Raw genomic sequence first — 19,387 nt, 5'->3', positions numbered from 1 at the left:
ATCAGCCTCTCTTCAGGCCAGAATGGACCCTTCATAGTTAATCATATGCTCTTGATATGTCAGAATAGGAGTCGTATCATCGAGTTGTCCATGTGTGGCTTACGTGAGCATGGTTTCAAGATACAACAGAGTTCGAATAGCTCTCAATTAACGCTGCGCAAGCAGTGTAAGCTTCAACACGAATAATGTTTGTGCTACATGATGCAAGAAGTCGGGCATTGGTACTAGTTTTTTCGTAACTATATTTGTAATCGAATAACTTAAAGATGGCGTCATAACTGAGTATTCGAATGCAAGCAAGCAACTTAAACGGCAAGCAACTCATAAGAAAATATGCAAGAACACCGCGGGAAGGAGCCATACCACGGCCCATAACGATATTGTTTCAGGAAACACGTTCAGCACCTTTACTGTCACCTCTCGGCAAACTGAGGTACCACGGGTGAGTGCTAGGGTGGAAATCCGCACAGTAAGGTTTGGCACCACATCTAACGTGACGAAAGCTTACATGACGAAATCAAACACTGACATATTGAGACGCATGGTCACAAAGTAGAGAAATCCGTTTGGAACAGTCCTTTTCTAATCAAATAATACCAATGATGACAAGCTTATTCCATCAGTGAGCTTATTTCATCATATATGATGCTTGCCTCAAAATCTTCACATGTTGATAATTTTCTTTCAGCAGCACGTGGTGGAGATACGTTCATTTCTATCGAAATAGACTGCCACGATTTCCCTATGAACAAATTCATTCGTATACGAAAAGCTTCGGTAATCGGACATTCAACCCATAAAGTATCTGCGAAACTGCGGTTAAGCATATTCACTGGCCTTGGGCAACAGACGTTCTCATAAGCTAAGAGATTTAGAGATCTTAGAGGAGAGAGAGAGAGAGAGAGAGAGAGAGAGAGAGAGAGAGAGAGAGAGAGAGAGAGAGAGAGAGAGAGAGAGAGAGAGAGAGAGAGAGAGAGAGAGAGAGAGAGAGAGAGAGAGAGAGAGAGAGAGAGAGAGAGAGAGATAGAGAGAGAGATAGAGAGAGAGAGAGAGAGAGAGAGAAGAGAGAGGAGAGAGAGAGAGAGAGAGAGAGGAGAGAGAGAGAGAGAGAGAGAGAAGAGAGAGAGAGAGAGAGAGAGAGAGAAGAGAGAGAGAGAGATAGAGAGAGAGAGAGAGAGAGAGAGAGAGAGAGAGAGAGAGAGAGATTTGTCGATATACAGGATGTTTACGGTGACGACATTGAACACGTTTTAAGCTATTTGGTAATCATGTTACGAAATGGAAACAAAGACGACTAAATGAACAAACAACGGCGTACTGAAGAGCATATTCACTAAAAACATACCTTTTGTTGTCTGGAGCAGTTTATTTCAATTAAAAATAGAACGACAGTTTGAAGAGAACGTGGTTCATCACATCTCGTGCTTGCTTCAGTATCTTTAAATGTGAAACATTCCCTTAAAATACCACATTCAACTGTAGAACGCTCCCTTAATTGTTACTTTTATCATAGCATCGTTGTATTGCACAGTATTACGACCTAGCCGAGGCGCGAGAGTGGGAATTTGTAACATTTTCACATTGCTTTGTTTGTCAATGGTGTCTAACTCAGGAATGGTATTCCATCGACGCATGTAAAATATTTTGTCGAAAGCCAAAGGTGAGCTGAGGTGAATAACACGTCTGTTTATGGGCTGCCTCTGGCTGTTCTAAAACGGGTAGGCATATGAAGCTTAATTAAAACTGGATTAATAATCAATAAGTTACATGAACAACATGGAACGCTTATTCACAATCAATTGCAGATTTCTGGACAGCACGAAATGCAAGGACAGATTTTGCTAAAAACAGCCGCATTACTAACCTTTAAACATCACTGATTCACCATTTTTGTCCGGCTAATTACGCAACTATATTTCTCCACTCATCTCCTGCAGTTCATCTTTTTCAAAGCATTCCTGTACTCGTGCGCTACCATTACGCACCAAATGGTTTTCTGATGTTTTTTTTTCGCTTCCCGGATTAATTAATTGGTCTCCGCCTCGTCCGGGTCTCGAGTAACTTAACTTCCTGGACAAAAAAAAACAGCATTCATTATTTTGTGTTGAGTCCGAAGTTCATCTCTTGAACCAGACTTCTCTGTTCGGTTCATCAAAAGTAAAATAATTTTTTTCTTAGCACGCGCGATATACTTAATGTCTCCATAACTTGATGCATTCGTTCTGCCATCACCATCACCTTACAGTTTTATGCCATTCCTTGGCATCTTTGACGTGCATACATTAAGGTTATGCCAAGTTACAGTCGACCCAAAACGCTTTCAAAATATATATGAAATTAAGCAAACCATTCAGGATATGGTTTTTACACGAACTCACTGGAACTGTGTTGGACGGCTCACCGGCACTAGCACTTCACCTCCAGATTCGGTCGTCGCGCACCCCGTTGGCACTGTTGGTCGGCGCGGTACCCGCAGGGGAACGCGGAAAGCCTGATCACGGCTGGCCGTGAGAGGGCGGCACTGCCCCCTGACGGTCCTGCGGTCGGCACCGCTCTTCCCAGCCGCACAGAAACCGCCGCCAGCACCAGTGAACTATCCTCTCCCAGACAAACATGAAGCTGGTAAGTGGCGACGAAGTCCAGTGCAACGACCGCTTTGGTTTGCATGGATGCGCTCTGGTTTCCGTGGATGCGCTTTGTGTATCTTGCTACACTTTGAACCGATATACTGAAGGTGAAAAGATTAGCACTTAATTTAATCAGTGTGATTTGGCTGCGTGCGTCATAGAGTAATTAAAGCGTTCTTAAATTGCTATGGGATGGTTGTGAAGGAACTATATCTAGCAGTGTTATGAAATATCCACTCGTCTGTACCCCTCAGACCCTGCAATGCGTGTCAGAATGTTATTGCATAGAATAGAAAATATTGTGCTTGCATTGCCATTGTGACATTTTCAAAAATGTTCTAACATGATCGTCAGAAGGAAGAAAGGATATTTAGTTTTAACGCCAAGCTTCCTGAGTGAGATGTATTGTGCTTCTTGGTGATGGTGTCTCGACTGGTGCTACCAAAGCAATTTACCTACAGTGGTGAACACAGAGTTGGGGTGGTTGTGCCAGCGCGATGTGCGCAAGACTGATTAAGCTTACAGCTGAAAAACAAATGTGCTGCTTCCTCCGGTTGTTCCATGCGACCATGAAGCTCGTCGGCCATCCCTATATATCTGTCATTTCAGACAATGGGGGGGGGGGGGGGGAGAGAATGGTGGTGGTCGTGTCTGAGCGTGTGTATCGTGCTACATATCGTGCTGGTGACGATGGTGGTGGTCGTGTCTGAGTGTTGATATCGTGTTACAGATCGTACTGGTGGCGATGGTGGTGGTCGTGCCTGAGTGTTGATATCGTGCCACAGATCGTGCTGGTAGCGATGGCGGTGATGGCTGCCGCTAAGGAGGACCTGGCGCCCGTGTCGTACGTGGCTGGCAGCTACAGGGGTGCCAAGATCATCAAGAAATATTTTAGCATGGATGAGGCGGGTGGCTTCACGGCCGACATGGAAACGTCCAACTCGATTCAGCAGTCGGCCACCTGCACCAGCTACCCGGGCAGCGAGACCGAGACTGGCAGCTACGCCATGAGCGGTAAGCGAGGCTTAAAAGCAGTGGAGGTGCGCACCACATGCCCGGGCGAGTGGGCCAAAATCTTCTGTCGATTCCTAGGATTGTGCTCTTTACAACCAGCATTTTTGCACGCTCTGCAGGATAAGTAACGCCATCATACCTAATGGCCGCCCGGTGTTGTTGCAGGCTCTTACTCGTACGTCTCGCCCGAGGGCCGGACCATCACCGTGACGTGGACAGCCGACGAGAACGGCTACGTGGCCGAGTCGGACGCCATCCCCAAGCTGCCGGCCGAGCAGCAGGCGGCCATTGACTCCGCCATCGCCGCTGCATCGGGCAGTGATCTCGTCTTGTAGATTTTGGCTGCAAGCCTCGCCTCTCCTCACCGCTCACCAACATCCGTCTTGACCAGGAAGCCCTCGTCTGGGAGAGATCGCCCGGGCACGCCGTGTCCGCGCACTTTCTGTGTATATGGCATCCGTGAACACAAGCAACAGTGAGTGCATATGTGTTGTTGGTGTTCGCCAATATACCGTCCTCTTATCTGCGAAACTGGCCTGCGTCCGTGTTCGGAAGTCGACTTCGCCGTGCAATGGTGACCGGGGGAGGACTCAGTGGCGATATCAGAGCAGTGTGAAATGCTCGGTGCGGTCGGAGAGCCGGCCCCAAGATCGCATTGCCTGATGACCAAAGCACAATCCTTGCCGTTCCTGCAATTCAAATGCGCGGAAAAATGTGTGACTATGGCACGCAGCAATGAGCTTTCTTCAACAACACTGAAAAGCAGCTGAACTTAATATTACGGATGCTTTGGATAGGTCAGACGCTGTAGTGTGGATCCCTGGAAAGGCACACAAAGTATTTTAGTGTTAACTTTTTCCACAAACCAGCTTTTCCGTGTAGCACAAAGATAAAGTCCCTTACAGCTTTGAAGAACATGCGGCAGTAACCGCTTGCCAGCCTTCCCAACGTTAAATCGAAATGCTGTGGGTGTTTTTTTACACGGAATTTACGAATTGTGCTATTGGTCAATGGGATGTGAGGCGATGGAACAGTCTCGATCACATTTACTCTTATACCAATCTAGGGCTTGTCTTTTGAGATCTCAGAAATTATTGTACCGACCGTAACGGCTCGCAACATGCTTAAGATGAGGTTATTGTTAAATTTACAGTAATGTTGGCTGAATAAGTAGGTATTTGGAAGCTGTAGTGCCACAATGACATTACCTTTTATTTTTCTCAGACAGGATCGTGGATCTCAAAAGTCGGTGACGCATCTTCTGCGGACAAAAGCCAGTTGTTCAACACTAAAATGCAGTATCTCTCATTTGGGTTAATTTGTTTTAATTGCATCGCAAAAAAAGCGCATCGCCGTTCCCGGATGCATCAAAGTAAGGATCGGAATCACATTTTTTCCACGACTTATTGCCACTCAAGTAACATCGCTTGCATTTATCAATGCCACATAAAAACGATACATCTTGTTATCTCATAAACAAATTTTGTTAGCATATTAGGTGACAGAAAATTAAAATGATGCAAAAGACATTTTGATACTTTTCACATAAACCGATGACTGTAATTTTCGATCTCTATTAGAAATTTCACTGACGTCATGCATTCAGCTGTGCTTTTTGACACAGACTTATATGCAGATGAATGAAAAAAAATATTTGAGTTCTTGCACCATAAAATAAGTTCAATAATCAAACAGAAAACGCAAAAAATACAGCCGGAGCAAGCGCCTCAATGGGAGCGTTCCATGTCGTTTCTGGTTTTGAATTAATATAGGCAATTTAAGGTCCTTCAGTGCAGTTCACAGCCCTGTCCATTTAATAGTTATAATGCTCTGCTTTGTGAGCATGGCACCCATGAACTCGTCCAGGTTTTTTCGTGCAGGCTGTTTCAGGGCCACCCGGGCATGTATGACGCCACAAAACGTCATACCAATACTGCCGCCCCAATGGCTATGTAATGTTCAAGGCTACAGAATACGTGATCAGTGAGTTATTTTTATCTGCCGCGCGGCAGCACAATTTCTGGTATCCACTCACTTCAGATGGCCCTCAACCAATGCCATGTATTCAATGAAAGTTTCGAACACGAATTACGTCTTGTGCTACATGATGCTCGAAGTGCGACATAAGTACGACTTGTGGCGGAAATAAACCAGGACATCAAATAGCTTAAGTATAGCACTATAGCGACGGTTCGTAAAAGCGTATTTTTGTCGCCAACCAAAATTATGCAGATAAAATTGTCGCCAGAACCGTAACCCAATACCACCTGGCATAAAAGGTCAGTGAAGTCCGTGCCTCGCAACGCCATCAGGATTTAACGCATCACCGAAGGACTCTTTCATCGCCGCAATTTTCTATCCCATGCATGCAATCGAAACACTCGCTTACAACATGCCGTTAAACTAATGTCAAGATAGCCGCTGCTGCTAAAAACGCAGACACACCGGTCCTAGACCATCAGTTAATTAAATCACAACAACAGTCTTTTTCCAAAATCAGGCTTGACGAAGCCTAACTTTCCAGCTCGATCTACGGCTGCATTTGCTTTCGTCGACCGCGGAAAAGCAGCGAAGCACCATGACAGCCAGGGCGGCGGAATCCATGGTAAAATTCGTAAAGGTGGCGGGCAGCACTGGTGATGATGCACTGAAGCCCTGAAGATATTGGGGCATTTATTATCCGGTGCGTGGAAAGTCGGCCGGACTGGGAAAGAAAATAATCCGCGTTCCAAGTCGTCACCCGCGAGACCACACTAGGGTCGGGCTATCCTAGGTGACATCTTCTGCATGTCGCGTAGCGAGCGGCGGTACTCCGGGTCTGAGCTGCCCGCGTCCGCCTGGCGACACCTGCGTGGTGGGGAAAAGGGGGGGGGGGCGGGGCTCCATATGTGTGGTAACGCTGATGATGCAGGCGGTCCGGTCGGCCGTATACAAGCGGTCGCCGCTCACAGAGCGCCACCAGTGAGCTGTCCTCTCCCAGACAAACACGAAGCTGGTAAGTGGTGACGGCCTTCTGTGAAACGCCTGCTGTATTGTACTGTACCTTAACTTTGGCTGTACTCGACTTTCCCAGGTCACAGTTAGTTTCCTTTTTTGGATGCACTGTCAAACAAAACCGTTTCCGCGTAAAAGGCATGCGATTGATTTTTATTTTGGAGGTTTCGTTATGCCTGTGAAGAATTATGCTCGCGTGTTCGAAGTACTTTGAAGTTCAATCCAGTCAACGTGCGTGCTTAAGCAAGTTAACACAGCTTTATGCAGAGAACGGATGTTGAGCATGTATTTCTTCGTTTGTGCATATTAAACATCGGACATATTTTTCCCAAACAGCTCGCATGTTCTATGACCTGCGCGCTTGCAAGGCAAAGCTATGTCAACAGTTTATGTGCTGCATATCTGGATATTCGTAGCACGATGGTGTGGCGAAACTGGCGGCTGTATCTGAGTGTCAATGCCGTGCCCCACATTGTGCTGGAGGCGATGGTGGCGGTGGCGATGGTGGTGGTCGTGTTTGAGTGTAGATATCGTGCCACAGATCGTGCTGGTGGCGATGGTGGTGGTGGTGTCTGTAAGTGTTGATATCGTGCTACAGATCGTGCTGGTGGCGATGGTGGTGGTCGTGTCTGTAAGTGTTGATATCGTGCTACAGATCGTGCTGGTGGCGATGGTGGTGGTCGTATCTGAGTGTCGACATCGTGCTACAGATCGTGCTGGTGGCGATGGTGGTGGTGGCCGCCGCTCAGGAGGACCTGGCGCCCGTGCCGTACGTGGCTGGCAGCGACAGGGATGCCGAGATCATCAGGAACGATTTCAGCAGGGATGAGGCGGGGGACTTCACGGCCGACATGGAGACGTCCAACTCGATTCGGCAGTCGGCCACCAGCACCAGCCACCCGGGCTGCGAGCCCGAGACTGGCAGTTACGCCATGAGCGGTAAACGAGAGTTAAAAGGGTGGAGGGATGCACCACATGCCTTGGCGGGTAAACCGGAATGTCCGGTCCATTCCCAGGATTGTGCTTCTTGAAACAACAGTGTTGCATGCTCTGCGGGATAAGTAACGTGCCTTACCGGATGGTCGCCTGGTGTTGTTGCAGGCTCTTACTCGTACGTCTCGCCCGAGGGCCGGACCATCACCGTGACGTGGACGGCCGACGAGAACGGCTACGTGGCGGAGTCAGATGCCACCCCCTAGATGTCGGCGGACCAGCAGGCGGCCATTGACGCCTGCATCGCCACCGCACCGACCGGGAATTGGAATAGGTAGATTTCAGGTGCAAACCTCGCCTTTCCTTACCGCTCACCACCTGGCAATCACGGTCTTGGTCAGCCAGTCCTCGTCTGGGAGAGATCGCCCGGGCACGCCGTGTCCGCGCACTCTCTGTATATATGCCATCCGTGAACACAAGCAACAGTGAGTGCAGATGTTGGGTGTTCGCCAATATACCTTTCTTTGATCATCACTGTTTTGTCCACGGCTGTCTTGGGATGCCTGCTCCGTCACTCTTCGTCCGACTTAACACAGGCTCGGTGGGGGCTCAAGTTGACCCCCACGAAGGCTTTTCCAGAATGGTTTTCGAACGGCCCGGCGAAGCCGCGCCACTTTTCGCATAGCTGTAGACAATTAAATAGCAAATCGTTTGGCATCAAAATTTGTATGTACATTGCAAGGTCGCCGGCTCACTGCAGGTCAACGTCTGGCCATGAATTCAGCGAAGTCAATTTTTAGGGAATGGTTCAATCTGATGCAAAAATGGATTGTTGGACAAATCCACATGTCTTCTGGGCAACACAACAATTTTTAACAATTTCCATTGTTTTAGGTTCAGACATGAAGGTCAGGCCCAGGTCAAAACCAGCGTGTTCTATTACTCTGCGGCTTGTTGTGTTAACAGAGTCTAGGCGACTTGAGAGAGCTAATGATGGAGGGAACCAAATGTGCCATAACCAGGCGAGCGCCGCGACGAACAATGATAGTAAACTTGAGTTAGCGACTCTCGTTCCCTGTCGAGTCGGACAAGTGTCTTCTTTTGTAGCACTTATTACACAAACAATTTGTAACACCTTGGTGTTGCAAACAGTACAGAACACACACAAGTTTAAAAAGCAAGGCAAGTTAAAGGAACAACTTTCATAGTGGAGACGGGAATTCAAAAGAGATTTTCCGGCAAGGTCGCGTAGTTGAACCCGAAACTCTGAGCTATTCAGAAGCACTTCGAGAAAACTGATATTATCAAGCAAATCGTACGCGTATTATGTGAAGCTTACCATAAGTGAAAAGCACAAAAAGTGGGATACACCCAATTACAACAGCATCCCTTTTTCGTCCTCAAACAGTCTTCTTTGTGGTCCTATTCCAGCCGCCGTCCATTGGTCACACAAACTGCCCGCTGCATTCGCTGCCCGCCGGCCGAGTGACACACCATCGGCCGGGTGGCGCGCTACTACATCAGCCAACTGACGGGTGGGTTATGTGCAGCTATTAGACTCGTCTCCGTTCAAGCTTAGGCATCTGGTGAACAGATTCACCACATGGCATCTGCTCCGTCGAAACCTAAACTATACATACAACCCCATCTGTAATATGATTTGATGCTTGAATTAAAAACTCGCCTCATAGGTGTGACGTTGTTAAGGAGCATAAGTGCGATTTTCTGAACAGCTTAAACTTTTTGACATGCCATAATGGGGTAAATTACTGGCATGACAACACCAAAACTAACCAATCGTGAACTTCGGTGAGACCGATCCATTGGTGTGTTTTGCTGAGCTCTTCATCAGTTTTGAAACACCAGGGCGTCGCATCAGCCCCCCCCCCCCCCCCCCATTAGTCCTCGTGATGAAAACGGCATCAGGGAGAGATTTAAGAAACCGCATCAGGAGTCGACTATTTTACACTTCGCTCGGCACTCCATGCCGTTGAAATATTCCGGCTATGGCGTACAACATAGCATACGGCCCCTATGCACTACATGCTTCGTTTACCTGGCCAACTAATTGTTTTCACTCGCAATGATCTTTTACCTGACTTTTTTATTGTGCGTTTTACTGACAACCGTCATCTCACTCGATCTGTGTTGGGTAACCTCAAGGCAAACACCTCAATTCACCGGAACATGTTTAGGGAGAGAAAACTACGATCCAAAACTATCCTTACCAGCACTCGTCATTCCCATTTTGTCCTCCGAGCCAGAAAGCCGTAACATTCCGTCAAGCGCTTGATCGTCTCAACCAGCAAACCGCCTGCCAGAGGCGTTGCAGTCAACAGTCCGGCTCAGCCTTGCGGTCGGCGCCGCGACCTGGCCTCGGTCTGGCAGTGGTCTGCGCTGGTCTGGTCTGGTCTGGTCTGGTATGCTCTGGCATCGGTGTCCTCCGGTCTGGTCTGATCTGATCCGGTCATGTCTGTCCTAGTCTGGTCCCCGCTGTTCTGGTCAGGTTTGCTCTGGTCTGGTCTCCGCTGGTCTGGTCTGGTCTGGTCTGGTCTGCTCTGACATCGGTGTCCTCTGGTCTGGTCTGATCTGATCTGGTCATGTCTGTCCTAGTCTGGTCTCCGCTGTTCTGATCAGGTTTGCTCTGGTCTCGTCTCCGCTGGTCTGGTCTGGTCTGGTCTGGTCTGCTCTGGCATCGGTGTCCTCTGGTCTGGTCTGATCTGATCTGGTCATGTCTGTCCTAGTCTGGTCTCCGTTGTTCTGGTCAGGTTTGCTTTGGTCTCGTCTCCGCTGGTCTGGTCAGTTCTGCTCTGTTCTTGTCTGCGCTGGTCTGGCAACGGTCTCCGCTGGTGCCGCGCGGACACACGCAGCGGCACGCCGCGCCAACGAAGCCGCCGTTCTGGCAGGTGGGTTGGCGAGCGCAGCCGGCGGCGCAGTCGTACATGGCGTTGGCCAGCTGCTTGTCGCGGTGCGAGAGGCCACCCGAGCGGCGGCCGATGAGTCCCGCGAACTCGGGCTGCTTCACGCGGATGGTAGCGCGGCCATTCTTGGAGAAGTACTTGGCACCGTAGTGCATGATGGACGTGTAGTCGTACGGCACCGAGTAGTTGCGGGCGTTGGCGGCGCGCCGGAAGTTGCCCCCCTTCCCGTCCCGGATGTTTTCGAACACGATCTGGACGTAGCTGTTGCGGTCCGGCCGCGACTGCTCGTGGAAGAAGCCGATCGCGTGGCCGATCTCGTGCACGACGGTGCCGAGGCCGGCGCAGCCCGCGCCGATGCTGATCTGCTGGCCCCGGTTGCGCCGCAGCCGTCCGAGGTACGACCAGCAGCCGGAGCGACGGGCGAAGCGTACGTGCGGTCGGGCCGAGAAGGAGGGCGCCACCTCGGTGAAGCGCAGGCAGGTGTGACGCTGCCAGTGGTTGATGCCACGCTTGATAGCCGCCCGCTGCCCCTCCGACGACGCCGTGATGGCGTAGCGCACGCGGCCGTTGGGCCAGAGGTTGCCCGCCGCCTTTCGACCGGAGCGCTGGGCGGAGGTCAGCACCAGGTCCGACTCAAAAAGTGGATGGCCGTCTTCCGTGACGCTCGGGTTAAGCTCCTCGAACGCGTAGTAGCCGCGCTCCGGTTTGTCGACCGGGATCGGTTGGCCCGAAGCGTCCGTCGGGTCCGGAGGAGCCGGTCTCGGTGTTGCCGCTGCCGCTGCTTCACCCTTACCGGCTACGCTTAGAAGACATGCCAGGGAAAGACAGAAGACCTCTCCCACCAGGAAATGTCGCATCGTCGGCTGCATTTGCTGGCGAACACCTTGTTAGCAAGACCTGCTAGTGGAACACACAACAGGTGCAGGCGATTTGACGCACAACTTATAACTGCCGCACAACATGCGGGCCTTGTGTTTTGTACCCAATGTGTGTGTCCCACATGTGGCACTCCAGACTGCAGACAAGGCTGACTCAACGGGGCAGCTGGTGGCATGACGTATTGCGCCAGTCATGCAACGCCCGACGGCAATACTACTGCATGTTAACCCTAGGTGTATAGATTAAAAACACAGTGTACCACAGCGGCAAGTGCCGGTCCAGGATTTCGTCAAAGGAGGGGGGGGGGGCACGTAACTTTGTGGTGCCCTCTGGTGTTTGGGGTCCCTGTAAAAAATCCTTACATTTCGGTCATTTTATTTTAGGACAAGTCGTGTGTAAGATGCATATATATATATATATATATATATATATATGTATATAGGTATATATGCATATATATATATATATATATATATATATATATATATATATATATATATATATATATGTGTGTGTGTGTGTGTGTGTGTGTGTGTGTGTGTGTGTGTGTGTGTGTTGGTGTGTGCGTGTGTATAGGTGCGTATATATGCATGTATGTATTTAAGTATTTACTTATTTCATAGATACGGAAACCCATCTTACTGTGTACGGCCTTTTAAAGCTAAGCGTACCACGCATGCATACACATAGAACTCACTCACTTTCTACAGAGCATGTTAAATGTCGTGATTTTGAGGCTAAGTGTCTAGGAAAAACAGCCAAAATAAACTTGAGTTAACCGCTAACAACCATCAAAACCAAGCATGGGCTTGATTGCTAGGTTATGTTTTTACGGCTAGCTGGCTGGGTGATGTAATCAGGTGACGGCTGATGACTAGTGCATAATTTTTCTCCTGTTATGAAGGAGTACAACACATCCTAGCATTCAAAATATGTTAAGAATGTGATGCACTGGTGCAATAAGTGTCACACATTCAAAAGACTATGAAAATGACACATACGACGTCGGTGGCATGTCAAGTTACGTTCGGCAATCGTATGTAAAAATTCATCGGCACATATTCGACCGCTGCTCTGAGGCGAAGGCACCAAGGCCAATAGGGACGAAACCTGAGCGATCATGGGTGCTGCTGGAGAGCAACAAAGTGCCTCCTGTCAACAAGTATAGGATTCGCAGAGCTAGCAAACAGAACCCAAGACCAACGTGGTGGGCCCATGAACGACCGGTAGTGCCTTGGCAGGGTGACATATAAAGCCCCGGCCAGAGCACAGAACCCTCCGAGGGAAGGGGAATTATCCAAAACCATGACTTAATACCACTGTACGATCAAGAGTGCGCGGGCGGGTTAACAATGCGAGACTCGATAGGAGTGAAGAGTCCTCCACAAATGAGACCAAAGGGAGAGAGCTCTCGATTAAAGTCGATGGCCCCTGAGCATCGAGTGTCTCCGTGCCTGCCTTATAAAAGCATTAGCAACAGCGCAAGGCCATCCAAGCAAGTAGGAAAAGCCCGAGACTTAAATAAAGGGCCGCTGAGCAACTGAGTGCACCCTGGCAAATGGAGCCTGGAAAAAGCGTAAAGAGGCTTTCGGGCGAATGGGGAGAATCCGAGGAGGAAAACCTGATCGATCAACAGTGCTCAGGGATGGAGGCAGATAGCGTCTCAACAGCACATTGAGCCCTACGAGAAAATGCAAAGAGATCAAGGGCAGCGTGGAAAGCTCCTTAACAATCAGATTGACCCGGCAAGTGGACATATAGGGCCAAGAAACCAACAGCACAATGGCTCTAGGCAGCGAAATGAGCTCCACACTTTCCCTCAAGCAGCACTTTCTCAATTAGCAAAAAATGAAATTAGTCTGCTTATGAACTTTTACTTTTGCCAGCAACTGTTCGTGGTCGTCTGTAGGCCCAAAGGCTTCCGGTTTTGTTGTGTATTTGTTTTAAGAAAACTGCGTCCGTCCGCCCAGTGATGTGCCCCTTTGGAGCCCTCAGATCCCCTTGGCATGGTCCATGGGGTATGGTCCTGCGCCTCCCCCCCCCCCCCTGCATCCAGCACCGGCCCGAGCAGCTTAATAGGTGGGGCCCACTAGGAATATAGGGCCGCCCATGAAAAAAACATACTCACGACACGATGTATAGGGCTCTAGAAGATCGAGTGCGCCCGAACAGGTTAACATATAGGGGCCCTATCAGGAGCGTAAAGCCCTCCATTCAAATAGGAAGTATCCAAGACCCAATGTAGAGGGCCCCCGAATGATCGAGTGTGCCCGATCAGGTTAACAGATAAGGTTCCCAAAAAGAGCGTAGGGCCCTCCGTTCAAGTAGGAAGTATTCAAAACCCAATGCAGTTTAAATCCGACTGATCGAGTGCGTCGGAGCTGTTAACATATAGAGCCCCCGTCAAGAGCGTAGGGCCCGCCATTCAACTAGGAAGTACCCAAGACCCAATGTAGAGGGCCCCCGAATGATCGAGTGTGCCCGAGCAGATTAACAAACAGGGCTCCCAACAAGAGAGTAGAGCCCTCCATTCGAATGGGAAGCACCGAAGACCTTATGTGAATGGTCCCAGAATGATAGAATGTGCCCGAGCAACTTATCGGAAGGGGCCCGAGAGGACCGTGAGGCCCTCCAGTCAAATAAGAAATACCGCAAACCCAGTGCGGAGGGCCCCCGAAAGATGGGGTATACCCGAGCAGATTATCAGGTGGCCCACACAGGAGTGCAGGGCCCTAAATTAAAATACCAAGACCCAATGTGCAGGGCCCCCGGACAATCCAGTGTGGCCGAAGCGGCGAACAGATGGGGTCCCCGACAAGTATGTAGGGCCCTCCATTCAGATAAAAAGTGCCCAAGACACTATGTGGAGGGCCCTCGGATGTTGGAGTGTGCCCGAGCAGGTTAACAGATGGGGCCCCGACAAGAGCGCACAGCCTTCCCTTCAAATATGAAATACCCACGACACGACGTAAAGGACCCCGAATAATCGAGTGCACCAGAGCAGGTGAACAGATAGGGTCCCAGAAAAGCGCGGAGGGCTCTCCATTCAAAAAGGGAGTATCGAAAACCACCTGTAGAGGTCCCTCATGATCGAATGGATCCGAGCATCTTATCGGAAGGGGCCCCGATATGAGTTTAGGGGCCTTCACTCAAATAAGAAGTACCCAAAACCCGGTGCGGAAGGCCCCCGAAAGATGGAGTGTACCCGAACAGGTTATGAGATGACCCCGATAGGAACAGAGGACCGTAAATTCAAACACCAAGAACCAATGTGCAGGGTCCCCGAGCAATCCAGTGTGGCCGAGGAGGCGGATAAAGGGGCCCCGACAAGTGCGTAGGGCCCCATTCAAATAGCACGTGCCCAAGGCCCATTGTAGAGAGCACACGAACAATTGAAGGTGCCCGAGCAGGTTAGCAAATAGCCCCCCCCCCCCCCCCGCCCTCCTCCAAAGCGCAGGCACTCTATTACCCAAGACCCAGTGTGAAAGGTCACCGAACGACTAGTGTGTCCAAGCAGGCCATCAGATGGGCTCCCGATAAGGGCGCAGAGCCCTAAGCAAGTGACAGAGAAATGTAAGCGCCCTAGACCAATGAAGAGAGTCCATGAGCATGTCGCAAGTGTGTCGGTAGGCTTACTGAGACCCACGTAAAGGTCCTCTGAGCAGCCGAGAATACCCCGGCAGGTTAAAATATGGGACCCCGGCTATACCCCACAGAGCCTTTCTGGCGAATGGAAAGAACACGTGGAAGGGCCCATGATTGGCAGGAGTCCCCGGCACGCTAGCAGGAAGGCCCACAACAACAGCGCAGGGCCCCCCTAGCAAATGCAAATAAATAAAGGGCAACGTGAAATGCTCCCAAAGTATCGAAATAATCCTGCAAGTGGGCATGTAGATCTCCCATAAACAGCAGCGGCACATAGACAGTGTAATCAGGCTTACAATTTCCAGTTCACAACTTTTCCAATCATTGAATAATTCTTTGACCTCTCATAAGACCTTCACTTTCGCTTACAGCCGTTCTTGGTCGTCTGGGAGTCCAGAGATATCCATTTTTGTTGCGTTTTGTGTTAAAAAAAACTGCACCTGTTCGGCCGGCGATGGGCCCCCTTGGGGACAATGGGCCCCTTGGGGGCCCAAGAGGGGCCATGGCCCTGTACCCCCCCCCCCCTCCCTTTGGATCCGCCCCTGCACAGCGGTGCAGCTGTTGTCACCTACATAACCGACGCGGAACATATGCTGTAATAGGCTGAAGGGTGGGGGATATGTCGGAAATGATGTTTAGTTTATATTTCATTACTCGTATATATGAGTTGTGTCACTCTACTTGAAAATCTGAACAAATGATACGAACTTGTCATCTGCCACCACGCAAGTAACAACTCAGCTTGGGAGCCTGCAATGTCATAATACCTCACAGTCAAAAGATGACATGCATGCATTTAATCTAAAAGAATCACCACCTAGCCATTGGGGTGTGACTAGGACCGCGGCGCTCGCCAGCAGCACAGCCCGGTGAATGGGACGGGTGCAGCGCTCGCCGGCAGCACAGCCCGGCGAATGGGACGAGCGCGGCGATCGCTGGCAGCACAGCCCGGTGAATGGGACGGGCGCGGCGATCGCTGGCAGCACAGCCCGGTGAATGGGACGGGTGCGGCGATCGCTGGCAGCACAGCCCGGCGAATGGGACGGGTGCGGCGCTCGCCGGCAGCATAGCCCGGTGAATGGGACGGGTGCGGCGATCGCTGGCAGCATAGCCCGGTGAATGGGACAGCTTTGTGGCTTAAGCTGGTCTCGGCGGGTGGACCAGAGTGGAAGGTGGCCTGTGTCCGCTTGCTGGAGTACCTTTGTGGCTTGCGCCGACTCCGCCAGTGTCGAGTTGTGGTGGTCTGTGTCAGCACCCGTATCTTAGAGACCATCCGCCAAGTGATTTCTATGGTTTCAGGCCATGGCTACATGCCACAAATTATGCACGTACAGGCAGGCGCGCAGCCAGGGTTAGTTGAACGCTGATGTTTTCATCCCACACCCTCAGGCAGTACGTGAAAGGAGAGAGCGCGTACGCCCGGATGAAAAACTTCGGGCAAGTCTGAAGGATGTTTGGTTGTTTGTTGTTTATTTTAGAATATGGACATGAAGCAACAGATAATATGATGAGTGTATTGGATTTGATGAATTCAGTTATCTGAATTAATTGTGTCGCATCATCGGAAAAACTGTTAACAAGGGTGCCTGTATGATTTTGTAACGCTTCATTCGTCCGGCCATCATCATCAGACATCATATTCACAACTATACGCAGCAACAAAATGCGAAACATTCGTAGGTGACGTCGGTTCAACACAACATTTTTGCGTTTCCCTTGCCCAAAAAAGGCATTTGGCTTTGTGAAAAGCTGCTATCATGCTCAATATTAGTGGGCACCTCGTATTATGACGAACACTGGTGACGTCCTTACCCGGCTTGTCGCTCTCCTCCCCATCCTTCCTCCACTTAACGGTCGATTTCTAGGTGCTAGTTTCTAGGCTGCCCATCCCACAATCACAGTGTCCCGCATTTTCATCTGCCGGCTGCTTGCGGCATCTTTGTCCCGGATATGCATAGCTCTCACCACTTTCAGTTTCACTTTTATGCGAACTTATTCAGTATGGTAGTATTTTACATTCATTCGTACCGAGATAGTCTTCTTCCGCGAGCCAAAGTTGCATGTCATGTGCCACATACCGCATGCCACATGCTAAAGTCACATGGTCAAGTATGGCATGGGGTGTGACATAAAAAGAAAGTCAAGCTTACAGACGTTGTTAAGCGCGTTTGCGAGGAACATTACGCATATAGATAAGACAGTTGTAAAAACTTTATACTACTGATATTCGTTTAGATAAAGGCCTATCGCTGAAATACCAACGCATTCCTTACTTTCTTCAAAGCATTCAAGTTCGTGTGTTTAGGATGGCATTAACGACAAACGATGAAATGCTTAATCGACATAAAAATAGGAAAAGTCAGGTTTCAGTTGTTTGCTGACCTGAAATGAGCCTAATACGCAAGCAGCGACTCGCAAAAGTATGTAGCGCCACCTTTGTTACTGGGGCTTAATCTTTACATTTGGTAGTCGCTGTCGCTGCTTGAGGTAGATGTCGCTGCTTGAGGTGCTGGCAGAGGATTGACGAGAAATCATCTACTGTTAGTATAATCCCATGGACGCAGTTTTTATATGCGTCCAGAAAAAAACGTATGAGCGCAGTTCAAAATGGCGTTGGAAGTACATCATGCGGAAAATGTAAACTTTTAGTATCGCACAAAATAAGAAAAGGTGACCAGCATCGTGCGCGTAACGAGAACCACTTACGATATTCGGAGTAGAATACCGGATTGCGCCAAAACATTTGAGAGCAATAAGACTGCGGTGACAGCCATGGCCGAACTTTAACCTGTCATGGGTCTGCGGCCTCGCAAGATGAATTTAATTTTGCATACCAAAAGCTTGCTACTAAATATCCTACAACTTCACAAAGTGGAAGCTGTTCGAAAATTTATGGTGAAAAGATCTTGAGGGTTTATTTTCAACCAAGCGGGAGTTAAGGAAACAGGACCCTTCCTGAGGTATATCAACCCCATCGATGGTAGAGTCACGCGACGCAGACAACCAGTACTAACGTACGCAACGGAGAGGGTGGTATTGTGTTCACACTTTTACCCTCCAGGCTCGGCAGGGATGGAAAGTAGGCAATTGCCTGTTGGAAACTGATGTACGCCGTATTTTTTACTTCTACCACGGAGCATTAATATGAGTGACGTCCAAACTGCAACGGACAGAAAAAGCAACGACTCGCGACCAGCACACTCCAGTGGTTTTAATGTTATGACTTTCTGTATTCGTTTAGAGAATCGCTGTGCGGTACAGCGCATCGAGCGCTACGTTCCCCGGCCCGCTACGTGTCGAATGTCGGTAGGCGTGACGAGTTCGCCCGGCGGGCGCAGGGTCGTGTCGGTGTCGGCAAGGCCGGCCGCGGCGGGGGCCAGCGGCCCGGCGGCTGCGGGAGCCGGCGGTCCAGCCGCAGCAGCCGCAGAGACCGGTAGGCCGCTCCCACTGGCGCCGACGGCGGAGATGACGGCGGGGCTGGAGGCACCCATGAAGCGATCCGCCGCCGTGGCTGGCTGGTCCAGCGGAGTGTCCTCCGCGAGCAGTGACAGCGCAGCGCCGGCGGCTTGAGGCAGCCGCTGCATAAACAGCGTCCGGAGAAGCTCGCTGTCCTGTGGGACGCCCGCAGCGGCGCCCAACTCGGTCCTCATCGGAAGAAGCAGCTGCGAGGGGTCGCTGATCTCCTAGCTGTTGGCGGCGGAGAAGCTCCGTGAGCCGGGCGGCGCGCGGCTTTGCCAGGCGGCTTCTCAGCACAGACGTCAGCGCGTTGTAGTTTGGCGACGTGGCCGTCACCACATCCCGTACCTGTGCCGCAACGTCCAGGGGCAGGTTGGCCACCAGCAGATCGAATTCGACCGCGTCGTCAGCGAGACCGGCGGCACGACACGCGCAGTCAACCTGAGTGAGCCAGAGGTCTGTCTCGTCTGCCGAGAATGGCGGCAGACGAAACGCCGCGTGTGGACGCGCAGGCACACGATCGCTCAGCGGCAGCGGATCCGGCTGTCCAGGTGTCAATACAGGCACCGCTAGCCTCTTCACTTCTCTTGCGCCCACTGCACGTCACTGTCCAGCACGGCAAAAACAGCCGCAGCAACAGCAGCAGCACCTCTGCTATCATCACTACCGGTTCGGAACGGCCGCCCGCAACTTCAGCCGCCATGCTCCTGGCAGGAGGAAAATGACATGGCCTGTGGGAAGCGGTGCCACCTACAGGCCGCGCTCAGCTGCCACCGCTGCTCCACGTCAGGGACGGAGACCTGACGCTGATGGTGGACGCCCGCGAGCAGACCAGCGTGCTGTCGCCCGGCCAACTGCCGTCGGGCTGCAGCGGCGACGCTACCTCAACTCGGCTGGCCTCGTACTCGGCCTCATGGC

General features: G+C 50.7%; 1 protein-coding gene across 1 annotated transcript in view; it reads left to right on the top strand.

Moving 5' to 3' along the window:
* The first annotated feature begins 2,600 nt into the window (after window positions 1–2,600).
* The window catches only part of LOC119103645 (cuticle protein AM1274-like), an 18,869-nt gene continuing 2,082 nt past the window's right edge, over window positions 2,601–19,387 (top strand). Inside the window, exon 1 of the mRNA XM_037227257.1 lies at window positions 2,601–2,622. Coding sequence (XP_037083152.1) covers window positions 2,614–2,622 — 9 coding nt within the window. The 5' untranslated portion in view covers window positions 2,601–2,613. The remainder of the gene's footprint in view (window positions 2,623–19,387) is intronic.

This window comes from Pollicipes pollicipes, unplaced genomic scaffold (genome assembly GCF_011947565.3).
Source record: "Pollicipes pollicipes isolate AB1234 unplaced genomic scaffold, Ppol_2.1 Scaffold_5724;HRSCAF=6776_pilon_pilon_pilon, whole genome shotgun sequence".
In the NCBI taxonomy this organism is placed as follows: Eukaryota; Metazoa; Arthropoda; class Thecostraca; order Pollicipedomorpha; family Pollicipedidae; genus Pollicipes; species Pollicipes pollicipes.
Note: the sequence above shows the minus strand (reverse complement) of the source record. Positions and strands in the feature narration are given on the sequence as shown.